At 41.4% G+C, this 27,264-nt stretch overlaps 1 protein-coding gene across 1 annotated transcript in view; it reads right to left on the bottom strand.

Moving 5' to 3' along the window:
- Positions 1–27,264, bottom strand: part of LOC142202753 (tetraspanin-15-like) — a 106,236-nt gene that overhangs the window by 27,118 nt on the left and 51,854 nt on the right. The window contains exons 4-5 of the mRNA XM_075273054.1: positions 20,426–20,521; positions 9,800–9,916 (exon numbers count right to left, since the gene is read on the bottom strand). Coding sequence (XP_075129155.1) covers positions 9,800–9,916; positions 20,426–20,521 — 213 coding nt within the window. The remainder of the gene's footprint in view (positions 1–9,799; positions 9,917–20,425; positions 20,522–27,264) is intronic.

The raw sequence follows: 27,264 nt of genomic DNA, 5'->3' as shown, positions 1-27,264 counted from the left end.
GGTGGGGAATTTAAAAACCCTTTCATTTCAATGGGTTTGTAAAGCAAATCGCCGGTGTCCGTATGCAACCTCTCTGCGGGGAAACCATTTTTTTTTTTTGTCCTGCATGTCTGACTTTGTATAAAAAAAACTGGTTTCACAGTGGAGAGGCATCATATGGACACTGGCAGTTTGCTTTACAAACCCATTGAATTGAATGGTTTTTTAATTGACCGCCGGCAAGCTGTCCCCAAGCTGTTTTTCCTTGAATTTTGGCGGAATCACGAAGGGTCGGACAGCAGTGTAAGGGCTCGTTCACACGGGCACTAAGGGGGCGGATTATGGCGCGTAATCCATGTCATAATCCGCCCCTTACAATGGTGGTCTATGTAGACCGCCAGGCTACTTTTTCCTGTGAGCGGCATGCTGCTGCTTACGGAAAAAAAGTAGCGGGCTGCCCTTTCTTCAGGCAGCAACCTCCGGAGTCGGCCCATTCATTTGAGCAGACTCCGGAGGGGGAAACCGAGACTGTGACAGCAGTGGCAGGCAGGTTTTGACCCGAGAGTGACGCGGCTCCTTGCGTCACTCTCGGTGTCAAAATCCGCCATACCGTCACCCGTGTGAACTTAGCCTAAGAGCGCTCCTTAGAATTAAAATTAATAAATAAAAGTCTCAAGGTGGCTAAACACAGACTTATATCAGAGGAATTAGCCAGCTGACCATTTTATATGTAGTGGATGATTGGTGAAAATTCATTCATCCTATGTTTGGGGGGGGGGGAGATGACTAGGCAGATCCATAATATTCAAGGGTAACAAGCTGTCAGAGGTGAAGACGTGTCTACTAATGGGTTACCCAGCACTTCTGCATTCAGAACCCAGTGGACATACACTTCGCATGAAGGTGGGAAGACAACAGCAGCCAAATGATGGCTACTGAATGTGCAGGGCCAACATAAAAGGGTAAGTTTGGGATTTTTGAAAATGGCGGCAATGCAAGGAACGAGATAAAACAACAAAATAACCTTTACCCATTTAGTAAATCTTTTGCCACTCTAGCAATGGTCTTCCCCAACAGTCCTTATGACCTATCCTACAGTGATGATGTGCAGGTTTCCCATCCATAATCACTGGCCTTAGAAGTCGCATGCAGATCATGAACCCTCAATCCACAGGTCAGTGACTGGTTGCCGCATTCTCGTGCATGTCACTGCCGGACCTGTAAAAAGGACTGATGGGACCCCCAGTGTGGCAATGCTGGGGGGAGGGGTGCAGTATATACTGTGTTATAGTAATTTTATCTCACCCAGCCTTTTCAATGATCTTGTTTAAACCCTGGACAACCCTGTTGAGTTGGCTCGGTTTCCGACGTAGCCATGCATCCGGATAGCTCTTTATTTCACACATTACCAACACAATACAACACTGTGGGTGGAAATCCACTAGAAGGGCTTATCCACAAAGACATATTTCCGCTGCATGACGACTGATTTATCAAGCTGTGCATGGTCAAAAAAAAAATCTACACAACAAAAAAGCAAAACATTGATCCCAATGACAATCAGAGGGTCCATTTATAAGAATTTGTGAAATTGGCGCAATGCGTAATTACATGGTCAGCTAATAGCAGCAATTTTCCCAGTTAGGCTATTTTCTTACGCTAAGCCTTCAACATGGCAGTTTTAGGTCATGACCTTGCATTGTAAATCGCAGGTTCGACGCTGTATTCCTCCTTTCTCCTTACATTTCGCTCCGTTCCTTAATGTATGTGACAGCTTCGGCGGTAGATGATTGTGAATGTATAAGTTATGAGTAAACACCGTGTAAGAACAGCGTCTTTATTAATACGCTCTGAATTGTAAATTGGAGATAAAAATAATCGCCCTTCCCAATCCAAGCTCTGAGTGAGCGCACCTGCTGTTTAGTGCCGAAATAAAAGGGCAGCTGGGAAATGAAGGACTTAATTTTGTAGGGGATTTGTACCGTGCACAGGAGAGCCATTCTTCAAATGAACTTAAAGTGCTCCCATGTTACATAGCACTGGGAAAGTCATATGCTTTACATTATGACACCATTTAGGGAAGAAAATGCAGAAAATGATGCCGTAGATGATGTCTGAGGCCAAATGGCAAAAGTTCAGTGGTTATAGGAAATAGAAGCCACCTGCTGTTTTAAGTGGCCGATTATGTCATCATGTTTGTGAAGACTTTCATTATGCATGTCGAAAAGAATGGCGAGCGAAGAATATTAATCTACAAATTCCAAATTCCATCCCATGTTGACTGCAAATTCAAACAATCTCAAGAATTCAGTCTACGAATACATAGAGGCCGTCTTTTAGCGACAAGAAATAAGTTATGGTATCATATAAGCATAGAGAGAAAAAAAAGCCTAAAATATGAACATAAATCACTAGCCTAGGAACAAAACTAGAAGGATTGGATGATGTGGGTGTTTATTGTAGCAGGACCAGCCGACCATCTAATAGGCATGAAGAGGTCGGAGGGAGGGGGAGAAGTGTTGGGCAAACATTTTGCCATCAGTGGAGATACAGTAAGGCTAGGTTCACATCTACGTCGGATTCCCGTTGCAGAGGGTGCTGAAAATTGGCAGAGAAAAAAAGTTCTGAAAGGAGGACTTTTTTTTTCTCTTGCTTTCAGTTTCAAAATGACAGTGACCTGTTAGATCCCATTATAGTCTATGGGGTCTGCTATGCTCCACGTATAACTGCGGTTTATAGTGGTCCACCTTTCTGTTGTTCGAGATACCCAAATGTAATAAGAGAAAAAGGTAATTGCGGCTCACCTCCATTTATAGCTTGATCCCAGTGGTAAATCCTTCGGGGTGCACGGATACTCCGGACTTGGTAGAGTAGCATAGAGTCACATAGAAAAAAGGGGAAAAAAACGGCAGCTCTCCGAAGAATATAAAATTTAACTGTTAATTCCAAAAAATAAAATCAATACATAACAAAAAAGTAACAAAAATAACAGAAAAAAACCCCATTAAAAGCACTGCTGATGCGTTTCGAGATTGCTACATTTTCGAAACGCATCAGCAGCATTTTTTATGGGTTTTTTTTTTCTGTTATTTTTGTCACTTTTTTGTTATGTATTGATTTTATTTTTTGGAATTAAAAGTTGCATTTTATATTCTTCGGAGAGCTGCCGTTCCCCCCCCCCTTTTTTTCTATGATACCCCAATGTACCTGAACAGCAGAGATCCAGCATTGTGTGTAAACCTAGTGTAAGTCGCAAACAGGTGTGTCTGGTAGTGACCTTCTCTCCTCTTCCCCAATGGAGAACATTAGCATACTCAAGTAAGTCTATGTGAGAAGGGGTGTTGGGAGGAGTAGCACTCAGTTAAAAGTGTTTGACAGACAGTTAAAAAGTACATTGTCAGCCCAACGCTCTCCAACTCTTTCCTTCCTCCACATCTCAGAAGGAATCGAGTTTCACATGCTGGGCAGCAGATAATTTAATGTCTAGTAGGCACAGAAAGTACAAAGTAATGTTTCAGTAACAGATCAGTGCTGCGTGTGACTACAGTACCCCTAGTAATATAACAGCATATAGAGGCAATGAGAGGAGAGATGAACATTGTCCTTATTGGTAATCCCAAACTCTGCAAGCCCTGGCAGAATAAACATAAAAAGTATGTTGCAAAACTGGACAAACTAATTAAAATATAAAATAACTACTGTTATCACCAGGGGAGTAGTCAGACAGATTTAAGTATTTTTTATAATCCTTGAAAACTAATTTAAATGAAAGTATCAAAAGTTCTTGTGATTTATGGCTATAGCTATATACAAAGCAGAAAAAAAAAAATTATATATATGTATATGTGTGTGTAAAAGCTTAAAGCTTCATAGACATGTAAATGTAACTTGCCTTGTAGTGCAGTCAGCTTTTCACTTCATTGACCTCTATAGCATTCTCATGCAAATTACTAACACAATGTACAGAAAGGTACCAACACTATGCAAACTGCAGTCATGTGGAACAATCGCGAAAGAAATACCCTCAAGCAAGGCACTGAGTAGGTCCATTCTAATATTTTTCTCTAAAATTGGAAGCCCTATAAAGTGTCAAAGACAGTCAGAATCCGCTCAAGGCTGCCTTCAGTCCATGGAGATACTTGTGTTCTCGCTTCCCAGTCCTGCTATACTACTTTACTATTAGTATAATGGCCTTAATAATCATATTGTTGACATTTCAGTCCGTACTTATGTCAGTAAGGTCAAGACAATACAGGATTCTTATCCTAATAACTGCTCTTCAGCCTCGCAGCCTTAAGTGAAGACTCTACAGGCGTCACAATGATCCCTCCGAGAAGTGCAAATCTGATAAAGTATTTCCTAATTAGAAAAGCATTTTTTATGTTTGTAGAGCTCCACATGACACAGTCCCAAGAAACTTAAATAAACTCTCAGTATATCTGGGCAATGCCACAGATGAAGGCAAACATAAGACCCAAAGGAAGTAAAAAAAGACAGTGGGAGAGATTTACCAAGCAAAATGCGCATAATGTTGACCATTAAGACTGTCTACCATGCTGTGCGCCACATTCATCAGGTGTTTTAGACACTTAATGACATATTTCCAACTTGTGTGGCCTATCAGCAAAAGGGTGTGGCCATAAGAGAAACAAATCCTTGAAAAACGTGGTAAGAACGTTTGAGCCAACGACTAAGTGGTGAAACATTAGGCAAGACAGTCAATTGCAATACAGGTTTATCAAACTGAATCAGAAACTTTCATAAATCTGGAGCAGTTTAAGAGTGTGTAGTCTACAATTGCACTGTCTAGTCTTAGGGTAAGTTCACATGGAGAGCGTGTGGGGGGATTTTGGCACCGAGAGTGACGCGGGGAGCTGTGTCACTCTTGGGTCAAAACCCGCCTGCCACGACTTCCGACAGTCTCGGCTTCCTCCTTCGGAGCAGACTCAAATGAATGGGTCAGCTCCGGAGGTTGATGCCGCAACGAGCCGCGTCTTCCGCCTGAAGAAAGGGTGGCCCGCTTCTTTTTTTCCGTGAACGGCAGCATGGGGTTTAATTTAGAAACAGCTAAAGATGACCATAGACCTTCAGTAGGTGTCGGTTGAACACCCACCCACAGACATTCTGATCGCTCAAAGAGGGGTAGGCTACACTGATAGTGGCTTATTTCTTGTGGGAACAAAGGGTTGGGCATATTAAAATTTGACATTTCCAACCCTTCTTTCCCCTGACATCCTGTTGGTGGTGAGCTGGTACAACACAATACACATAAGATAGTGGGACAAGTTGGAGAGGATGACAAGACTCACTACAGTCATCTGATCAACAGTTCTTTCTTCTAACCCTATAATACATACTGGACATGTAGGTTGGTCTGGTAATAAGTCACACTCAGCAGCTACCCCATTGCCCCAAAGAGCTCATTTAAATATTGATGAAAACAGCAATATTTTGCCAATGAATATATAGACTCACAAGGGAAAAACACCATTTGTTTTAGGTGGCCTTAACCTATCTATCTGCAGGCTGGTCTGATATATGGGTTCTGGTACAAATATCCTTTCAGGGACTAGTAATGCTAACCAGCACTAGAAAAGAGCTCCATTTTAATCTTTGCTTAACCCTGCTAAGAATTACTTGTATCGACAAACAAATTCAATGCATTCAAGGGGTTGTCCAGGAGGTTGCGGAAAGTAACCACCGCCCAAAAAAAAACAAACAAACAAAAAAAAAAACCCACTGTCCCAGAGTCGCCTGGCATGAGACCACTGAGGCCATTTAGCAGTCTAAGAAAAGGACCCGGGATGTAAGTCACATACGTTATATGTGGAAACAAAAGAGAAAGCTGCACCGAGCGGATCTTTGTGCATTAACAACAACCCTTGATACATGTAACAAACAGATGGTATGGAGTCCGGGGAAGCTGCTGTGAATCGCCACAAGGACGTCAAGGTAATGGTGCAAGACTGACCAGCCTCCTCACAGGATTTGGCCAAGAAAAAGAGAGCGCGCCCAAAGGTGGCAATGATACTTTTTTATTAACATAACATGTTTCGGGCTTGTAGCCCTTTCTCAACTGTACAGGTCCCATGCTGGCTGCTGTGCCAGCAAAATATGCCACGTATGCCACTCTTGGTCTATTGACACTGCCTCCCTGTTCACCCAAGTAATGGCATGGACTAGGCCATTCAGTCTAAGAGGAAGACCCGGGATGTAATTCACATATGTCATCTATGACATCCAAGCTACTTTTCGTAGAAACACCGGTCACGGGCGGTGGGACTTCTGCCTGAACAAGTCGTGGGGTGCCATGGATCCAGATAGCGGCCAGGGACCCCAGAGCACTGGGGACAGGCAAGTAGGTTTTTTTTATTTTTCCCAGACAACACCTTTAAAGTCAAGTACCAGTCATGTGCTTTTATCCTAATCCTACACCTGACCCCACTGCAGACTGTAGCCATGAGTTATTTGGGTCTAAATGAGCCTAAATGTATCATGTAAAATGCCTGCAATAACATTGTGTATATATACGTATATTTTATGGTGACATTTCTCACTTTGAGTAAAACCATACAGCAGGTGTGATGTAAAGCAGTACGGTTTGGATCGGATTACGCGTTTTATTAACTTCCTAAATTCGTACATTATTGGCCCAATAAAGAAGATGGAGGATTGTTTACAGACACATCTCTATATATCTCCGAGCGCCAGCAGTTAATTTCCGTCGCAGACGGTTTAATGCATTTTTAAAGTGCTCATTATTTCGCCATCCCGATAAGCACCCAACGTTTGATGTATACCAGCATCATTTATTTGCAGTTTTCCGACCGGCCCTATACCTGAAGCCCTCACATTTATGAGATGCGGGCCTGTAAATGGAAAGGTTTTTTTTTCATTAGTTGTGTTTGCTGTGGAGTTAGTTCTTTCACCGGTCACACTCCACCGATTATTGAAATGAGATGAGATTTTGTCGTATCGGTTTCAGACATGAATCTCTAATAAATTCTTTTCATGAGGTTCCGATGATGAGTTTTGTGTGACGGGGAGGGGCAGCCGTTGCCTTTTTTCAGAGGATGATAATATATTTACTGATTATTAAAACATGAATGCAGATTTACATTGATGTCTACCAGCTTCGGAGATTTCAATATGTGCAGTAGGAGATGACTAACGTTCCTTTGGTTGCTAGTGGAATCTGAAAGAGATCAATTGACCTTTCAATGAGCACAGGGAATTTGTGGATTTGACACATCTGGCAAGGACATTGCCAACTTGTCACTTACACCAGGACAAGTGAGCTGGTCAAACCACTGACTACTAGTCCAACTTCGACTAAGACTCCTGTTCTGACAGACACGGTAAGGATATGCTCATATGGCGTAATTTCATGCCAGATTCTGCCTCCTATTGTTTTCAATGGGAAGAAGCGATCAAGGCAAGACGCTGATAAACATAAGTGTCTCGATTTCTCCACAGCTAACTCAACAGAGTCTAAGATGTGAGCACTCCGCATTTTCTGGACATCCATTGAGAGGGCTAATATGAAAGAGGAAACTGAGGCAGAAGTTTAATTTTTAACTCTACCCAAAAGTGTATACTCAGTGTGAAGGTTCCGCTGCAGTTCCATAGGAATGAATGGAAGCAGCCGGCACACAGCCTTAACCCCCCTGCGCACCGGCTGCCTACATTCATTCGAATGGGAGGCTAAACTAAACCTCTCTAGCAGCTACTTATCTCTAGAGATGGCTGCTCCGGTGCCCTCCTTCTTCTTGTCCTCGCTGCCGCGCCACGCTGCTCTTCTTGCCTCGCTGCCGCCGCCTCCCAGGTTAGTGTTTAAAGCGCTAGGTAGGCGGGGTTTGTGGCTTAGGAGAGTATGGGCGGGTACAGGGCAGGGAGACGTGATGTCTCCCCTCCCAGTACCCGTCCACACTCTCCTAACCCACCCACACTCTCCTAATCTGGCAGGGAGGGGGCAGCGAAGGGAGAAGAGCAGCGTGGAGCGGCAGCGAGGCAAAGAAGAAGGAAGGCACTGGGCACCGGACCAGCCATCTCTGCAGGTAAGTGGACACCAGGGGGGACTAAGTAGCCAGAGGATTAAAAAAAAATAAATCCTCTGGCTACTTTAGTGATTCACTACACAGCATGGATTCTAACAATTAAAGCGTTCAATCGTTAGATTCCATGCTGTGTAGTGAATAGGATTGCTTTTAATATCCGATCTCTGATTAATAAAAAAATCCCATTGACTTGCATTGGGATTGAGATCGGGTTCGAATGAAAAATGATCGGAAATCGGATTTTAAAATCGATCCTGAAAAGTCAAGATTGGCTCAACCCTACTCGTAATATATCCGAAATTTGCTTACTTGTAATCCACTCCAATCAGATTGGAAAGGCACTGCATGGATACATAACCCCTCAAGTAATTGTGAAAAAGTAAAAATTACATGTAACAGGGAAAAAAAAAAACAAGGAAAAAATCCCCCATACTGATATAGAACGCCTGACTGACGCGTTTCAGAGTGTCCTCCTTACTCATAGTCTATGTACATACTTACTATGAGTACTAGGACACTCTGAAACGCGTCAGATGGGCGTTCTATATCAACACAGAGGATTTTTGCCCTGTTACATGTAATTTTAACTTTTTCATGATTACTTGATTAAAATTGATATTTTATCAGACATCACGTTTTGCTGAATCTCTCTCTACCTCTGGATTTCTTCCCGCAGATAGGCTTTTATTATGAAGGGTAACTCATAGGCCTGGACAGTGATTTGATGAAGACCTTGACTTATGTAGAATGACCTTTCCTAAAGGCATTCACTGTAAATATCAATGAACTTTGCTTCGTGTTTCTATAGTTAGATATACAGAAGAGTGGACTTGCTCTTGAGATGATGATCTCACTAAATGGTGTGATTGATCCAGGATAATAATCTTATTGCTATCTGTTCCAAGTAATGATTTTTCGCCCAGATCATGAAAACAAATTGTCCGCCATCTACTGAATTACAATAGCAAAAGATTATTACAGGTTACATTTGACAGACCTGTCTTTTTAACTTTGCTCTAAAACTGTTGCAATAAATGTAATCTAAAAAGTCAATGTCTTATTGGAGATTGTATTCAAGACTCCTACAGTAAATGATACTTATTGTCAAATACCTTCCTTATCGTGAATTGTGTAAAAGGAAACCTGTCACAAGGAAAATGCAGTCTTATCTGCGGGCAGCATGTTACTGAGCCGGAGGTGAACAGATTGATATATAGTTTTGTGGGAAAAGAGTTAGTGTAACCTGTCATTTATATACTGTAATCTCTACTCTTTCCATGTTGAGAAGTCAAGGGTGCCACCCTATCAGTCATTGCTAGCTATCTCTGTATGTACAGGTATAGACTATATCCAGTCTGTATGTACAGGTATAGACTATATCCAGTCTGTATGTACAGTTATAGACTATATCCAGCCTGTATGTACAGTTATAGACTATATCCAGTCTGTATGTACAGTTATAGACTATATCCAGTCTGTATGTACAGTTATAGACTATATACAGTCTGGATGTACAGTTATAGACTATATACAGTCTGGATGTAACCTTGAAACATAAAAACAATCCCTACCCAATCTATTCACCGTTCTTATGAATTACTTTATGGTCTCTTATATAACCCTTTTTTTATACAGGTCTTCTCCTGAGCTGCTCCTACTCTCTAGGATGCTCTTCATCACAATACAAAACTCCATTTTTCACTAATTTTATATGATGTTAAAAATATTTTGGAACAAAACACATTATGACTTATTGGCCTTACCGTTCCGGTTATACAGCATGTGTATGGCACCCCACAGGATAAAGGCCCGGTGCTGTTACATGAATGGTATGGATTCACCTTCCAGTCTGTAAACTGGTCTCCTCCACAGCAAGAAAACTGCAAAATACACAACACAGAAGTCTGTGAGAAAGCCCAAACTCAATGCTACCAACCATGTTTTTCCACTTGAATAAAATAAGTATTGTCTTACAGAATAGGTTTGGATTTGTCCGTTAATGTTGAGCCAAAAACCTCACAATGAATTATATGATTTTTTCACTTTACACAGTATTTTACACTTTTCCTTGACCCACAGAAAATAATGTTTTACTAGCTCTGGTTTTCTTTGTATACTACAGAAAAAAAATATACCTCAATGGAGGGATGGACCAGAAGGTAAGAGGAGAAAAAGTGTGATACAAGGGTGAAAGAACTGAGCATTCCTTAGAAGAAATTGAAGGGATTTTCCAGGAGTTGAATACTAATGAACTATCCTGGGATTAGGTCATCAATATCTGAATGGTGGGGGTCAAACACCCAGGAACCCACTGATCAGCTATTTGAAGAGACTGTAACATTTGGGTGAGTGCCCTGATGTCCTCATTGAATACCAAGAACAGCACTGTACATTGTGTACAGTTCAGCCGCACCTGCAAACAGGCCAAGTAAATGAACATTATGGCCTGTAAAGTGGAAGCAGCTGATCTGTGGGGTAATGGGAGCGAAGGACATCAATATTCAAGTACCAGAAAAAACCCTGTAAAGTTTTAAGGAACACATGAAATGTTTGCATTCTGTTCTGTGACTGTATAAGCCATCATACATGGTGTCCTATCAGTTTCTCTGCAGCCATAATATTACCAGCAGAGAAACTGATAGGACACCATGTATGATGGCTTATACAGTCACAGAACAGAATGCAAACATTTCATGTGTTCCTTAAAACTTTACAGGGTTTTTTCTGGTACTTGAATATTGATGTCCTTCGCTCCCATTACCCCACAGATCAGCTGCTTCCACTTTACAGGCCATAATGTTCATTTACTTGGCCTGTTTGCAGGTGCGGCTGAACTGTACACAATGTACAGTGCTGTTCTTGGTATTCAATGAGGACATCAGGGCACTCACCCAAATGTTACAGTCTCTTCAAATAGCTGATCAGTGGGTTCCTGGGTGTTTGACCCCCACCATTCAGATATTGATGACCTAATCCCAGGATAGTTCATTAGTATTCAACTCCTGGAAAATCCCTTCAATTTCTTCTAAAGAATGCTAAATTGAAACAGACAATTTTTATTAAATATACAAAACACAATAACAAGTTAAAAAGGGTGACAATACCACATCTACCAGCAGTAGGTGTGGGGGATAAATCCAGCAAAATGAGTATAAATAGGGTAATTATTGTTCCCAGTATTTGAAATAAATGGATTTGTACAAAATCAAGTTGTAAGCTTATAGTAATCGCCCAAATGTAAGGGTGATACAAACCCAGGAACCTATCAAGGTATATATGAAATTTCAACATCAATGACCTTCATACATCTCTGACACAATTCACACAATAGACTAGTAAGTGCATGTCAGTTAATACAAATGGAGACATAATGTTGCAAAGAAAGCCTATCCAGGTGAATACACTTCATATTAAAAGTAGGTAGTGCACATGTCAATGAAGTGGAGGTAGTAGGTATAACATGCTAAGAAAAAATATAAACAACAAGCAATAGGTAACTGAGGTCAGAGGTATAACATACCCATGGATAAATTGTGAAGATTGTTGCTGGTTTAGCCCACACACCAGGCAAAAGCAGTAGGTGTGGGGGATAAATCCAGCAAAGTGAGAGTAAAAATAGGGTAACTATTGTTCCCAGTGTTTGGAGTAAATAGATATGTACAAAATCAGGTTATAAGCTTATAGTAATTGCCCAAATGGGGCAAGAAGGGGAAGAAGGCTCATAGCCGAAACGTGCGTTGGGGTCTGGTGTGTGGGCTAAACCAGCAAATATTTTTACAATTCATCTATGGGTATGTTATACTTGTGACCTCAGTTACCTATTGTTTTTTGTCTACATCTTTACCTAGCATGTTATACCTACTACCTCCACTTCATTGACATGTGCACTACCTACTTTTAACATGAAGTGTATTCACCTGGATAGGCTTTCTTTGCAACATTATGTCTCCATTTGTATTAACTGACATGCACTTACTAGTCTATTGTGTGAATTGTGTCAGAGATGTATGAAGGTCATTGATGTTGAAATTTCATATATACCTTGATAGGTTCCTGGGTTTGTATCACCCTTACATTTGGGCGATTACTATAAGCTTACAACTTGATTTTGTACAAATCCATTTATTTCAAATACTGGGAACAATAATTACCCTATTTATACTCATTTTGCTGGATTTATCCCCCACACCTACTGCTGGTAGATGTGGTATTGTCACCCTTTTTAACTTGTTATTGTGTTTTGTATATTTAATAAAAATTGTCTGTTTCAATTTAGCATTTTCTACCCCTTTTTTCCGTTTACCCCTCATTCTGGGTTTTTGAAAATGCAATTATTTGATGATCTACAGTGGGTATTAGATGTTGTTTAAATGAGTTACTTTGATATACCCTGTTCTTCATGCTTGTATACATACATCATTATGGCTGCAGCACACTTTGCTTTTTATTATATACAACCTCTGCCTCAGAGACAGATGCAGTCTGGCATCCTCCACTATGCATTCTGAAAAGGTTTCTTTATATGCAATTCTTCCAGGAGTAACTGTACAACAGCACACAAATTGCTGAGAAAAGCTCAAGTAACCATAATATAGCAGGAGATTCAGGAACACTGATCTGCAAATACAGGGTAAATACATGCAGGCATGACGCAGCTAAAAGGAGCCCTGTCACAGAAAAAAAAAAAAACAAAAAAAAAAAACTATATGAGCACAATTCCTAAAGCCATTTGCTATCTGTGAATATCATCAAATCGGCAATCACACAAGAAGCCTAAAGTAGATGCAAGTAATTAGAATACTGTTCTTACATTGTAACCTGTGAGATTTATAGAATGTTCAATCCTTTGCACAGAGCAAGCAGTTTGTAGACACGTATGCGGAGTCTGTAAGGAGAATCAATCCCTCCCCTCTCCATTCACTATAAGAAGACAGAACAGACCCTTTCCTCCACTCACTGTGAAGAGGTCTTGCTTTTGGATAGTATCTATGGACAGACCTTCTCTAGCTACAGACTTATCCAAAAACTGTCACATAAAGGCTTTGGTGTGAAAGATGTGACAGAGTTGTGAGCGAGATTATAAAATTACATATCTTGGCGACAGCTAGACTAAGACTGGAGGAGATCCTTGGGAAAAACATTTATGGCAATTCAATGGCACCGGGAAGATGATAAGCTCAATAATACTGCCAATTTGTTTCCCCAAAAGTTTAGGGTTAGTATGTCATTTGTAAAGAGAGCCTTTCTCCTACTGTAAGTCAAAGAATGATCTATAGGCAAAAAAATAGGGGAAAACATGGTACTGCAGAGTGATGGAATTTACTTTACCAATAAGAGTAGTGATAAATAGGAAGGGCATTGCTATATAATAGTAATAGATTGATTAACTTATAGCTGCAGGAAAGCCATCAAGGGAATAAACTAATGGCTTTCTCCACTGTAAATGGACCATATAGGTAATCACATTAATGGACTCTCCACCTAGGAACATGATGGCATCGAATGGATTATTGTATTATTCTATGGACTAAAAGAGGAATGTGCCTGAACTTTATACAAATGTCAGCAGAGATGGTATTTATGGATTCCAAAACCGAACATACCATTTCTTGTTTAAGTGGACCTGTCATCCTTACATTAACTTATGTTATACAATAATGGTTCACGTGCTAACACGGCATCTATTCGAACAAAAAAAAAAAACCCACACTAATCCACAGACACAAAATTCCCCGTCTTTCGTCTAGCTGGCCTATATGACTGATGTAGTTCAGGGCAAATTCTGCATTTAACTACATTTTCACCTCCCCATACATGTACTATTTTAACTTTAAAATTAAAAAAAAAAAAAGTCTTATTTTTGAAAATTTCTTTACATTATTGTAATTTACATAATTAATCTTGCCCTGGGATTAGCCAATTGCTGAGCTCCATTGTGTTTCCTATGCTCTTTTGCATCTGCACATTAAATTCAACCAATCTACCAACATGCACACTTGGTCAGCAGCGCTATTATTGGGAATGATCATTGACCCAATTCTTTGCCCATGAAGGTGGTCATGATGGTTGTGAGAAGGTGACAGCTGAAGTCACAGCATATCTCCCCCAGGTTTCTGACCTATGTTCGGTCCAGGTTTGGGTCATAGGCTCATTACTTGGTCATAAAAGGCTGAAGTCTGCACTTCAGAGCAGATCCTGGGAGCAAGAAGAAGCGCCTGGGTCTGTCCTGAAATATTGAGAGTCTGGTGAGACTGTACTGTGCTATTTTGTTTGTTTGTGTTGTTAGTAGTAAGCCACACGTATAGTTAGTTTTTTACTGTTTAGTTAGTGCTCAGAAGAGCAGGGTTTTGTGTGACGTTTTTTTGCCTGAAGTTAAGGTTTATTTATTTTGCCGTTTTTCCAAATAAACCTGTTTGCGGCTTGTAAGTTTCAAGAAGCGGGCTACAAGATTCTCACCAGATGGTACCATGTGCCGTCTCTGCTGTATAAGTTCTTCCCCTCTACCTCTTCACTCTGCTGGCGCTGTGGGTCGGAGGAGGGGACCCTCCTTCACATCTTCTGGAGTTGCTCGGTTCTGAGAGACTTTTGGGATGGTGTCCATCGTCTGACGTCCCAAATCTTTCAGACTACCCTTCCCAATACCTCAGCTTGTTTCCTTCTATACCTTTCCAATATCCCCAGCCGGGCCTACCGGTCGTCGGCGATTCGGCATTTGATTAACGCCGCCAGGGCTTGTATCCCAGCCCTTTGGAAATCCCCCAACCCTCCGTCTCTTCGCCACTGGCTCCGTAAGGTGGAGGACATCCAGTCCATGGAAGACCTCACGGCATCTCTTCGAGACAAGCATGAGGCCTTCTTGAGAGCCTGGACTCCGTGGATCTTGTTCCAGGGGTCACAGCTGTACAGGGACATCATGGGCCGGACTTGAGGACCGGCTTTTGGTCTGGACCCGGCCCCCTCCCCCCCCCCCTCTCTCTCTTCTCTCTCGCCCCCCCCCCCCTTTGTTCCCCTCACTCCTTCTTTGCTTTCTCTACCCTCTGGTATCCTCGAGCGGTGAAGGTGCCTCTCCTAGTTTGCTGGTTGTTGAGAGGTCCTGTCTCCGTGTCTTATGTCCTGTTCTGAGTTTTTGGGTCCTCGTTGTTATTCCAGGCCCTCTTTGTTCTGTTACTCACCTGATTGATATTTCAGATGGTATCTTTTTCTGTTTATTTGTGTTTATAAATAAAGAATTTATTAAAAAAAACAAACAAACAAAAAAAAAAACCCCTGTTTGCACCTGATATTGTGCCTCTGTCTCTGACTAGTCGGGTCCGCAACATTACTGCTACATTCCCCACATGGTCTATAGCGCCATAATAACGTGTTACACCCCTGCTGGATTCTAATGCTAGTTCTCTTGTTAGCTTTTCATACAGAAGTAGATATAACCGCTACAAAGATACCAGTTACACTTGGGATACGAGTTGGCCCAAATGGTCCTCTACCACTGGAGAATATACCAGCAAACACTGGTGCCCAGAAGTTGCAAGTTGACATCCCGGTCCAACTATTCTCCAGACATTAGCATCTGCTTACGTCTTCTGTTACACTACTTTGGAGGTATCCCCTTACAATGATTATAACTCCATATTCTGCTTTCCACAAGCACATCTATGGACAACTCATGAAATTCCCACTCAAGATGCATCCTTCCTTTTTATGAGACGTTGTTTCAGGGCTACACTGGTCCATTTACGTGTCATTTAAACATCATCTGATGGTCAAATCTGTACATTACGATGACCTTATGTCTCGAGTGATACCTATAATCTCCAAATATTACAGCGGTGATATCACTTACTACTAAAGCTTATTAATATCTCGGCCAGTTACAATACCTTCACAGGATACTCAATGTATACAAACTACCTATAAAGATTCCAAAAAGTAAGACTGCAAATTGCAGGCTTCATGCCTACATGGTTTTTAATAAAGGACTGTGACAAGTATAATCCATCTATGTCTGTGCTTACCTACAAGTGCAAATAGATGGCTTTTCCAGCTATTTACTTTTTATTTTTCATAGGTTGGGAACTTGGTAACATTCTACGTGCATGCCTTATACATCTACAATGTGAAACCACTTTAAAATGTACCTCCAGTTATAAATAACTTTTCATAAATCAATAGTATGGGTGAAAATAAGAAACTTTGTAATATATCTTATGAAAGAATTATCTTTTCTTCTATACTTTTCAGGTGTAGTTGCTTTCTACATATTAGTCTATGAAAAGGGCAGGGGTAGGAAGAAGCTGCTACAAAATACACTCCAATACACTCTGCTATCTCTGCTCCTTTAACACTGCTAGGGTTAAAGGCTACCAAATTTTTTTTTTTTATTATTTTAAATGTAGATTGTGAGCCCCACATAGAGCTCACAATGTACATTTTTCCCTATCAGTATGTCTTTGGGATATGGGATGGAAATCCATACAAACACGGGGAGAACATACAAACTCCTTGCAGATGTTTTTTTGCCCTTGGCGGGACTTGAACCAGGACTCCAGCACTGCAAGGCTGCAGTGCTAACCACTGAGCCACCATTGAACATTTACAAGCAAACTGAACCACGGAAATACACAATATGGAGTACAATGTGCATGGCCACATCTGTGAGACAACCAGAAGATCATTCATTCAGCAGTTGTTCTACCATCATTCTTCTTCTGTCAAAGGTGTAAGAATGTCTGGAGGACTCCAGTTACCAAAGGGTTGTTACCTAAAAATGGGACTTAAAGGCATATTCCAGGGGCATTACTTGCTGATCTTTGGGGTTCGAATGTTAGGACTCCCACAGATCACAAGAACTCACAGACCCCAACTTCTTAGTCCTGGAATATACCCTTGATTCCCCCTTTAAGTAATAACCCTATTGGTAACCTGAAGTCCTCCATTCCGGCATTCTTACACATGCCACAGAAGTAGGCTGATCGTTGAACAAATGAAGGCACAACTATCCTTCAGACACGGTGTAGCTTCTTGCTACTGGATCAACCATTTAATATTCAACATTTTTCTTAAATCGGACACTAAGAAACCCAGTATGAAACCAATGAACACAAATGTATGTGGATAGATATTGTTAAAATCGGGTGCTTCCATAGGTTCCCAACCCCAATATAATCAAGAAAAGTAACTTCAGCACTTGTCTTGAAGGGGTTGGCCACTTTCAGACCAATATTGATAAACAAATGTACAATAAAAAGATATACAATCTTCCAATATACTTTCTGTATCAATTCCTCACAGTTTTCTAGATTTCGGCTTACTGTCATTCATTCTGTTACTTCTAGTGGATAAAACTCTGACCATGGTCATGTGATTTACGGTCCATGGTCATGTGATGAGGACATTTGTTTGTCAATATTGGTCTGAAAGTGGCCAACCCCTTTAAGTATTGAGTAGTACAGTAGTTTAATGATGAACCTCGTAGGATATAAGAGTACAAAGCAGGCAACGTTTCAACCCATAGGGCCTTCATCAGATGCTGGTGGAGGCGATCCTGCAGCAGAATGCCCATCTTGTGTGGAAATATCTCCGCTCCCTTACTCCATCACTAAGATCATCTTCAAAAATAATATCCATCTCTCCATTTACCACAGTAGATGCCTGATGAAGGCCGTATGGTCCACAAGGTTACTTCCTCTGTACTCTTATATCATACGTGGCTCATCCCATTAGACTGCTCTATCGTTCAGTAATTAAGAGTAGCGATGAAGTTCCTTTACTTCAATATGAAGCCAATTTAATGCATTATAGGTGACATTGTCCTAAGCACATCATACCTTTAGATAGTCCAACAGAGGCACAATTTTCTTGAAAAAGCAGTTTTTAGCAAGCGCAATGGGGCGTTTCCGATCCTTCAAGAGCTCCATCTCCAGCTGGGACTTTGCCCCTGCACACTTGACCGACAGCTTCTTCCTGTCTGATACCCATGACGCTGCTCATTGAATTCCTGCACCCGGGGTTTCCCAGCTGGAGTCTTTGGAAGCTCATTGGTGGATTTCTAAAAATGGCTTTTTTCAATAAAATGGTGCATTTACTGTACTATCTAAATGTATGTTGGTGCTCAGCATAACGTCCCCTACAATTCACTGTGGCTGGTTGGATTGAGTTTCCTGGTGACAGGATCCCTTTAAGAAAAACCTAATCCATTAATGTTCCCCAATATTCCCATAGATGAGTAATGTATATAGCGTACCCGAGGGAAATGCATTGATTCAAATGGTAAATCAATTCTGTGTAGTGATTTATGTGCGAAAAAGTAGAGAGGCGCAGCGCACCCTCATGATGCGATTAGGAGGTTCCTGTCTTCCTGTCTACGCATTCGCCGACATTAAAAATCAGTTTTGCAAGGTTTACTGTTAGACGTCATTCATGGAAGATTTCATTGAATTCAGCCACACATACCATCCAGCTTGTTTGCACTTTCTCGCTGTACATTGTATTATACATTATGTTCCCCGCACGCTATTTTTAAGCACGCGTGTATCCGGCCTTAATTATAAGATGTCACATACGGAAACGACCGGTCTTATGTACCCAGATTGATAGACCCCGACTTGTATTTGAATAACCAACAAAAAATGCCATAACAAGTAATATTAATTTAAGAGCCACAACCTTGTGACACGTAGAATGGATGTGCTGGATCCGGCTTCATGCTAGGAATGCATGATCAGGAAATCACTATTTACAGCTGGCTTTGGCTGTAAATGAATGATTCGGGATGCCATGCACAGACCATACATTTTATTTAATAAACCGCTTGTTAAACTTATAGAGGCGTTGATTATAGAGACTGCTAAAGTTCTTGGAAGCCATTTACATTTGTGGGAAATGTACGGTATTAATATTCAGAATTTTTATTAAGCTTCCGTTAAACGTAGCATTTTATTTTTGCTATTCTGACGTGTTCAGCTATTTTCGTCAGTTCTATAGCTACTACGTGACGCTGGAGGGCACATACTTGACCGCCATATTATTTAAACTCCTCTTCCCTGCGGTCGGGCTGTATGCGGCAAAGTTTACCTTTCTTTTTTACAGCATGTACAAACTAGGATGGTTAAAAGGGGTTGTATGGGATTTTTCTTTCTATTGCCATAAATATTTTATTGATGGGGTCTGACCAGGGGTGTAACTACCAGGATAGCAGCGGTAGCGACTCCACCAGGTAAAAGGCCATATTTACTTACCGATCTTCGCTCCTGCTCACGGCCACCAGCGCTTCCCATTCTGCGGCGACTGTGAGCAGGAGCCGACATCAGTAAGTAAGGCCACGGGCCTGTGAACCCCACAAACACTGCTATCATTATACACAGGGGTCTTTTCTGAGGGAAGGGGCCCACGTCAAATATTCGTCGTGGGGCCCCACCATTCCTACTTACGCCACTGAATCTGACAGCTAGCCCCTGTAAAAATCAGCTGTTAGGGGTTGTGTCTGATCCTAGTACTATACAGTGCATGAAGCCGAAAGCAGATGGCTCTGTAGTGTTACTGCATCTTATCTGCCATACATGTCAGTGGAAACTGAGCTACAGTAATTCTGCTGGGTCACTATATAGTGTACAGAGCCATCTGCTTCCAGATCCATACACTGTATTGCAGAAGTAGGGAACCTACGGCTCTCCAGCTGTTGCAAAACTACAACTCCCAGCATGCACACTTGCTCTGCTGTTCTTGGAACTCCCATGGAAGTGAATGGAGCATGTTGGGAGTTGTAGTTTCACAGCAGCTGGAGGGCCGAAGGTTCCCTAGTTCTTACCCCTGCTGAATAGTATGTGAATCTGATGCAACCTGAACAGTTGATCCATGTGGAAGTGGGCCCACTACGTATCAAGAGATATGCAGCCTATTCTAAGAATAGGCCATAAAAAAAATATATATATAGTGGAAAATCCCTTAAAAAATATAATATCACCTAAGATTAGGTTTACAAGGTAGATTTTTACAGTGGAATCCACAGAAAAAAAATGTTGTTTTGCATTTATTTCAATGGGGGGGGGGTTGGGTCAGACATTTCTTCATCTAGAAGAAACGTCTGCCAGTAGAAAAAATAAGCATCCTGCTCAGTTTTTGGGTGAATTATGCTCAAAGCTCCCATTGACGTCAATTGGAGTAGGAAACGTTTCTGCAGGTAGCAGTAAGAATTTCCACACCGGATTTTGCATGGTAGGTCATGCCACAAAAGATCCGCCATGTGAACCTAGCCTAAATTTCCAGGTCTCATTGTGTGCCTGGACCAAGTTTATATCCATGAAACTTTTCTAGTCTTCCAGATCCCAAATGTGTCAATAAATGTGAAGAGTACAACTTAATAAGAACAATAATATATACACACATGTACAGACCTTTTCTTGTACGAAATCCATGATGTTCTTAAAATCCAAGTCATCATAATAATGTTTCAACCCAACCAGTATATTTGCATGTGCAAATTTCTTCATCTGTAAAAATAGAAACATATGAATTACTATTCTAATCTATTCTATATCTGGGAAGTCACATTTCTACACCACACACTAGTGGGTAGTCCCATTGGTCTACCTGCATGCTTTCGGCAGCTGCAACGTTGGGTAAGTGGGGGAGAAGCTGCAAAGTATATCAGTAAACAAGACAGGGATGAGAAAGGAGGAGGAGGATGGAGCTGAAATGTAGGTCTGTAAATAAAAAAGCAAGGAGAAAGGAGAAAGCAGAGGAAGAAGCAGCAATGTATAAAACAAGACAGCTGAAGATGAAGCTGCAATGTATATCTGTAAATAAGACCGGAAAGGTAAAAGGAAGAAGGGAATGCAGCTGCAGATTCTGTATTTCAGTGAAACAGAGTTATGGAGATAGGGAAAAGAAGTAGCAAAGCAGTGACCGAATTAGTCAAATTTCACAGTACAGCCCATATAAAACACTACTTGGCAATGGAATGCATTTACAGAAAGAAAGACCTCAAATATGGAAGTTATACACAACAGCTCTGTTTGTACTTCATCAAATATATGTACAGTGTTGGCCCCCTGCAATTCTGTCAGATAATACTTATTTTCTTCCACAAAATGATTGCAATCACACATTCTTTGGTATTATTATCTTCATTTAATTTATTTTCAATAGAAAACCACAAAAATAATTGTAAAAAAGCCAAATTGGATATAATTCAACACCAAACATAAAAAGGGGGTGGACAAAAGTATTGGCACTGTTCGAAAAATCATGTGATGCTTCTCCAATTTTTGTAATTAACAGCACCTGTTACTTACCTGAAGCACCTAACAGGTGGTGGCAATAACTAAATCACACTTGCAGCCAGTTGAAATGGATTAAAGTTGACTCAACCTCTGTCCTGTGTACTTGTGTGTACCACATTGCGTATGGAGAAAAGAAAGAAGACCAAAGAACTGTCTGAGGACTTGAGAAGCAAAATTGTGAGGAAGCATGAGCAATCTCAAGGCTACAAGTCCATCTCCAAAGACCTGAATGTTCCTGTGTCTACCTTGCGCAGTGTCATCAAGAAATTTAAAGCCCATGGCAGTGTGGCTAACCTCCCTAGATGTGGACGGAAAAGAAAAATTGACGAGAGATTTCAACGCAAGATTGTGCGGATGGTGGATAAAGAACCTCGACTAACATCCAAACAAGTTCAAGCTGCCCTGCAGTCCGAGGGTACAACAGTGTCACCCCGTACTATCCGTCGGTGTCTGAATGAAAAGGGACTGTATGGTAGGATACCCAGGAAGACCCCACTTCTTACCCAGAGACATAAAAAAGCCGGGCTGGAGTTTGCCAAAACATACCTGAGAAAGCCAAAAACGTTTTGGAAGAATGTTCTCTGGTCAGATGAGACAAAAGTAGGAAAAGGCATCAACATAGAGTTTACAGGAAAAAAAAAAAAAGAGGCCTTCAAAGAAAAGAACACGATCCCTACAGTCAGACATGGCGGGGATTCCCTGATGTTTTGGGGTTGCTTTGCTGCCTCTGGCACTGGACTGCTTGACTGTGTGCATGGCATTATGAAGTCTGAAGACTACCAACAAATTTTGCAGCATAATGTGGGGTCCAGTGTGAGAAAGCTGGGTCTCCCTCAGAGGTCATGGGTCTTCTAGCACGACAATGACCCAAAACACACTTCAAAAATGGTTTGAGAGAAAGCACTGGAGACTTGTAAAGTGGCCAGCAATGAGTCCAGACCTGACTCCCATAGAACACCTGTGGAGAGATCTCTTGATGGCAGTTTGGAGAAGGCCCCCTTCACATCTCAGGGACCTGGAGCAGTTTGCCAAAGAAGAATGGTCTAAAATTCCAGCAGAGCATTGTAAGAAACTCATTGCTGGTTACCGGAAGCGGTTGTGCGCAGTTATTGTGTCTAAAGGTTGTGCTACCAAGTATTAGGCTGAGGGGGCCAATACTTTTGTCCGGCCCAATTTTGGAGTTTTGTGTAAAATGATCAATGATTTGACTTTTTTTCATTCTCTTTTGTGTTTTTTCATTGCAAGCAAAATAAATGAAGATATTAATACCAAAGAGTTTGTGGAATTATGTACTTAACAAAAAAGTGTGAAACAACTGAAAATCTGTCTTATATTCTCGGTTCTTCAAAGTAACCTCCTTTTGCTTTGATTACTGCTTTGCACACTCTTGGCATTCTCTAGATGAGCTTCCAGAGGTAGTCACCTGAAATGGTTTTCACTTCACAGGTGTGCCCTGTCAGGTTTAATAGGTGGGATTTCTTGCCTTATAAATGGGGTTGAGACCATCAGTTGTGTTGTACAGAAGTCAGGTGGATACACAGCTGATAGTCCTACTGAATAGACTGTTAGAATTTGTATTATGGCAAGAAAAAAGCAACTAAGTAAAGAAAACCGAGTGGCCATCATTACTTTAAGAAATGAAGGTCAGTCAGTCTGAAAAATTGGGAAAACTTTGAAAGTGTCCCCAAGTGCAGTTGCAAAAACCATCAATGCTACAAAGAAACTGGCTCACATGAGGACCACCCCAGGAAAGGAAGACCAAGAGTCACCTCTGTTGCGGAGGATAAGTTCATCTGAGTCACCAGCCTCAGAAATCGCAGGTTAACAGCAGCTCAGATTAGAGACCAGGTCAATGCCACACAGAGTTCTAGCAGCAGACACATCTCTACAACAACTGTTATGAGGAGACTTTGTGCAGCAGCCGGCCTTCATGGTAAAATAGCTGCTAGAAAACCACTGCTAAGGAAAGGCAACAAGCAGAAGAGACTTGTTTGGGCTAAAGAACACAAGGAATGGACATTAGACCAGTGGATATCTGTGCTTTGGTCTGATGAGTCCAAATTTGAGATCTTTGGTTCCCACCACCGTGTCTTTGTGCGACACAGAAAAGGTGAATGGATAGACTCTACATGCCTGGTTCCCAGCATGGAGGAGGAGGAGGTGTGATGGTGTGGGGGTGCTTTGCTGGTGACGCTGTTGGGGATTTATTCACAATTGAAGCATACTGAACCAGCATGGCTACCACAGCATCTTGCAGCAGCATGCTATTCCATCCGGTTTGCGTTTAGTTGGACCATCATTTATTTTTCAACAGGACAGTGACCCCAAACACACCTCTGGGCTGTGTAAGGGCTATTTGACCAAGAAGGAGAGTGATGGGGTGCTATGCCAGATGACCTGGCCGCCAGTCACCAGACCTGAACCCAATTGAGATGGTTTGGGGTGAGCTGGACCGCAGAGTGAAGTCAAAAGGGCCAACAAGTGCTAAGCATCTCTGGGAACTCCTTCAAGACTGTTGGAAGACCAATTCCGGTGACTACCTCTTGAAGCTCATCAAGAGAATGCCAAGAGTGTGCAAAGCAGAAATCAAAGCAAAAAGTGGCTACTTTGAAGAACCTACGAATATAAGACAGATTTTCAGTTGTTTCACACTTGTTTGTTAAGTATATAATTCCACACGTGTTAATTCTGAGTTTTATGCCTTCAGTGTGAATCTACAATTTTCATAGTCATGAAGATACAGAAAACTCTTTGAATGAGAAGGTGTGTCCAAACTTTTGGTCTGTACTGTAATGTGTATATATATATATATATATATATATATATATATATATATATATATATATATATATTCACAGCATCCCAAGGAGGGTCTATAATTTTCTAAAATTAGTATGTTTTAGGTTGAAAAAGATAGTTCTATAGAATTGTGTGATCCTGGAAATAAAATATGTTGTGCTTCTGAATAACTGGAGATCCATATATTACAGTAAAACTCGTTATAGTGCTACTGTATACTATTATACAAGACTGTACCAGCCATCAATGGATATTCTACATAGCACATTTTATGTTTATTGTGAAGTGTCTATAGCCCTAACATTGTAAATTTTCACTTTCATTAACCTAATGACATTTATGTGGTGGACAAGTTTCTCCTGGCTTCCCGTTTAGAGGTCTGAAGAGGGTTTGCTTTAAAGGTAGTGTTGGATTAAGGTTCCTCGGACCCTCACATAATACTGGGGGCCCACTCTCCAACAACCCCTTGGAAATAGACCACAACACATTTTAAATTTGGGGTCTTCTATGGGACCATTATTTTGCTAGAGCTTGGGCCCAGTGGAGGATCTTCTGGTACTATGTTAAGGTTGTCTCATCTCAAAATGTGGCCACTAGGACATCCTATTTTGCTAAGGAAAGCTGTAGGTGATTAAGATGAATGGCCATTCTTGTAATACAAGGACAGTTCAAGTCTGCCAGAATGAAAATCATACCTGGACTTCTTATGCAGGAAGGGGACACCCTGTATGAGCTCCAAATGTAGGGGCTGTCTTTATGACACATCCCTTTTAATGACCGATATGCATCTTGTGCCCCATCATCACATCAGTGTATAAACTAGCAAATCACCCCAATGATCAGCTGACTGTAGGGGCAATAGGGCTCTGATAAGTGACACATCCCTTTAAAGGGGCACTATCAGCAAAATGTTGCTGTATTTTCATAGTCATAGTCATTTTCATAGTCATAGTCATTCACATATGCGTGAATAGCCCTTAAAAAGGCTATACAGGCACCGCTAATGTTATTTTAACCTTCCGCCCCCCCCATTTTAAAATAACACCCTAAAAATGAATATGCTAATTATACTTATCGTGCACGGTGGGCAGTCGTGCACGGTCTGACGTTATCTTCTGGCATGCCTTCCTTTTCTTTCTTCTTGCAGCAACGCCCTCTGGTCCTGGCTCTTCCCGGCTTCATCGTCCTCTTCTTCCGGCGGATTGGCTCAAATCCCATGCGTGTGTAGTAGCGTTCCTCCGGGTGTACTGGGAGGGGGGGGGGGGGGGGGGGGAATGGGCTACTGAGCATGCTCAGTATGCTTAGTTCCCCTTAGAACTACACGAGCGTACTACGCAGAAGAGGAAGGCGTGCCAGAACATGACATTGGACAGTGCACGACCGCCCACGATAAGTACGTTAGCATATTCGTTTTTAGGGTATTATTTTAAAACGAGGGGGGTTAAAATAACATTAGCGGTGCCTGAATAGCCTTTTTAAAGGGGCTCATATAGCAAAATTTTGCTGATAGAGCCCCTTTAACTACTTACCAGGCGCAGTGCCATATATTTGATACTAGTTGTTCCTGGTATGGCAGCACTTTGAAGCCCCATTTATATGGATGTGGCAACCCTCCCGAGGAAAGGACATAATAGTAAAGTTCTGGGGAAAAAAAAACCTACATACACTTTACAGCAGAGTGCGATTTGAGAACGTATATATGGTATAGATCTTTTCTTGTAAAATAAAACTACAAGGAAATTCCTTTGATCCAGCATGCGATAATCCAGAACGTGTGATGATACGAAGAGAATACGGAATAGATAATGTTGATGTCCACAGATGGACTGGCTTTTAACCGGTTACCACCTGCCAGTCACCCTGAAGCCTGGAATGATGTCATGTCTTGACATACGCTGCTTATATTATTCATATGTTTACAGCACCGGACCAGCTATTTTTATTCAGTCCCTGCTGAGAACTGCAAAACCTTCATTGTACAAGCTGAACGCAATCTCCAGCAATGGATTATTTATCGCCCAGTCCTGGGGTGTAGAATGGGGCGAGTCTCAAGGTGATAAAGGTCTCATGGACATATCGAATCCTCTTTTTGCGTACAGAGTGGCTGCAGTATTGACGTTGTATTTACAGGACGGGTGCAGCAGTTGTATACAGCTGTGGTGTTTGGCTGCCATGGTCATGCTATGTGACATCACCACTGTGGCCGCTCTGTGTACAAGCAAGGCTGTGGATGTGACGCCCGGCTCAGCGCAGAAACGGAGTATGAATGAGTTTTTATTTCCTCTGCAGTGTCCTCACTCTGTATTAGGCACGGCGCCATAAGTTGCCCAACATCTGTGCCCGATATTGCTCAGTCCTATTAGTTTCTGATTTAAAACTCTCACAATTCTGATATAAATTTGTATCCGTTCTTTATAGCATCAACCTTTGACCTCAGAAAAAAAAATAAAAATCTATGTTTTTTTCCTATACAAAAACACAGTGCAGCAAGTGTGTACTTAGCCCATCACGACTTCTATTTAGTTACTAACTGGCCGGCACTTGTCTGACATGTCCCTTCACGAATGACCAACAGATGGTGGTAGAGAGCAAACAAGGACTCGGCAGAAGTCATCTCAAATCCGCATCCAACCAAGCAAAGAATAAATTAGTTATGGCCGATCATAGCACAATGGGGAACGTCTAATTAATTATAGCAGCGGTAATTAATGTGCCTTCCTAGCCGTGACCATAAATCAAGTCAACACATCCAGGAACTTCAATACCTTCTTCTGCGAACCATACATCACCATCCAGCAGAAAAAACCACAATTGTTATTTACTTCTTCTTTAAGGCGTATTTGCAGTAAGATGGGAGTGTAAGCAGACGGTTAACACTTTCAAGGCTGTACAGAGTTTACTAAGCCACAAGACCAATGAATCTCTTATTGTTTTAAGTTACGAAACCTAGTTGGGACTTTTGGTAGTAGAAACTAAGTAAGCCCCTAATACTTTATATTATGACGAACGAACAAATAAAAGATTGATTTCTTTACCCCAAAGTGCGACGTAAAAGTGCGCCATCATAAAACAACCAATGGCCAACATGGCATAATAGGTGATTTTTACAGATCGCCTCCTCCCCTATCTTGTATGATAATCTCTGTAGTCAT

The sequence above is a fragment of the Leptodactylus fuscus genome, chromosome 5, assembly GCF_031893055.1.
Source record: "Leptodactylus fuscus isolate aLepFus1 chromosome 5, aLepFus1.hap2, whole genome shotgun sequence".
In the NCBI taxonomy this organism is placed as follows: Eukaryota; Metazoa; Chordata; class Amphibia; order Anura; family Leptodactylidae; genus Leptodactylus; species Leptodactylus fuscus.
Note: the sequence above shows the minus strand (reverse complement) of the source record. Positions and strands in the feature narration are given on the sequence as shown.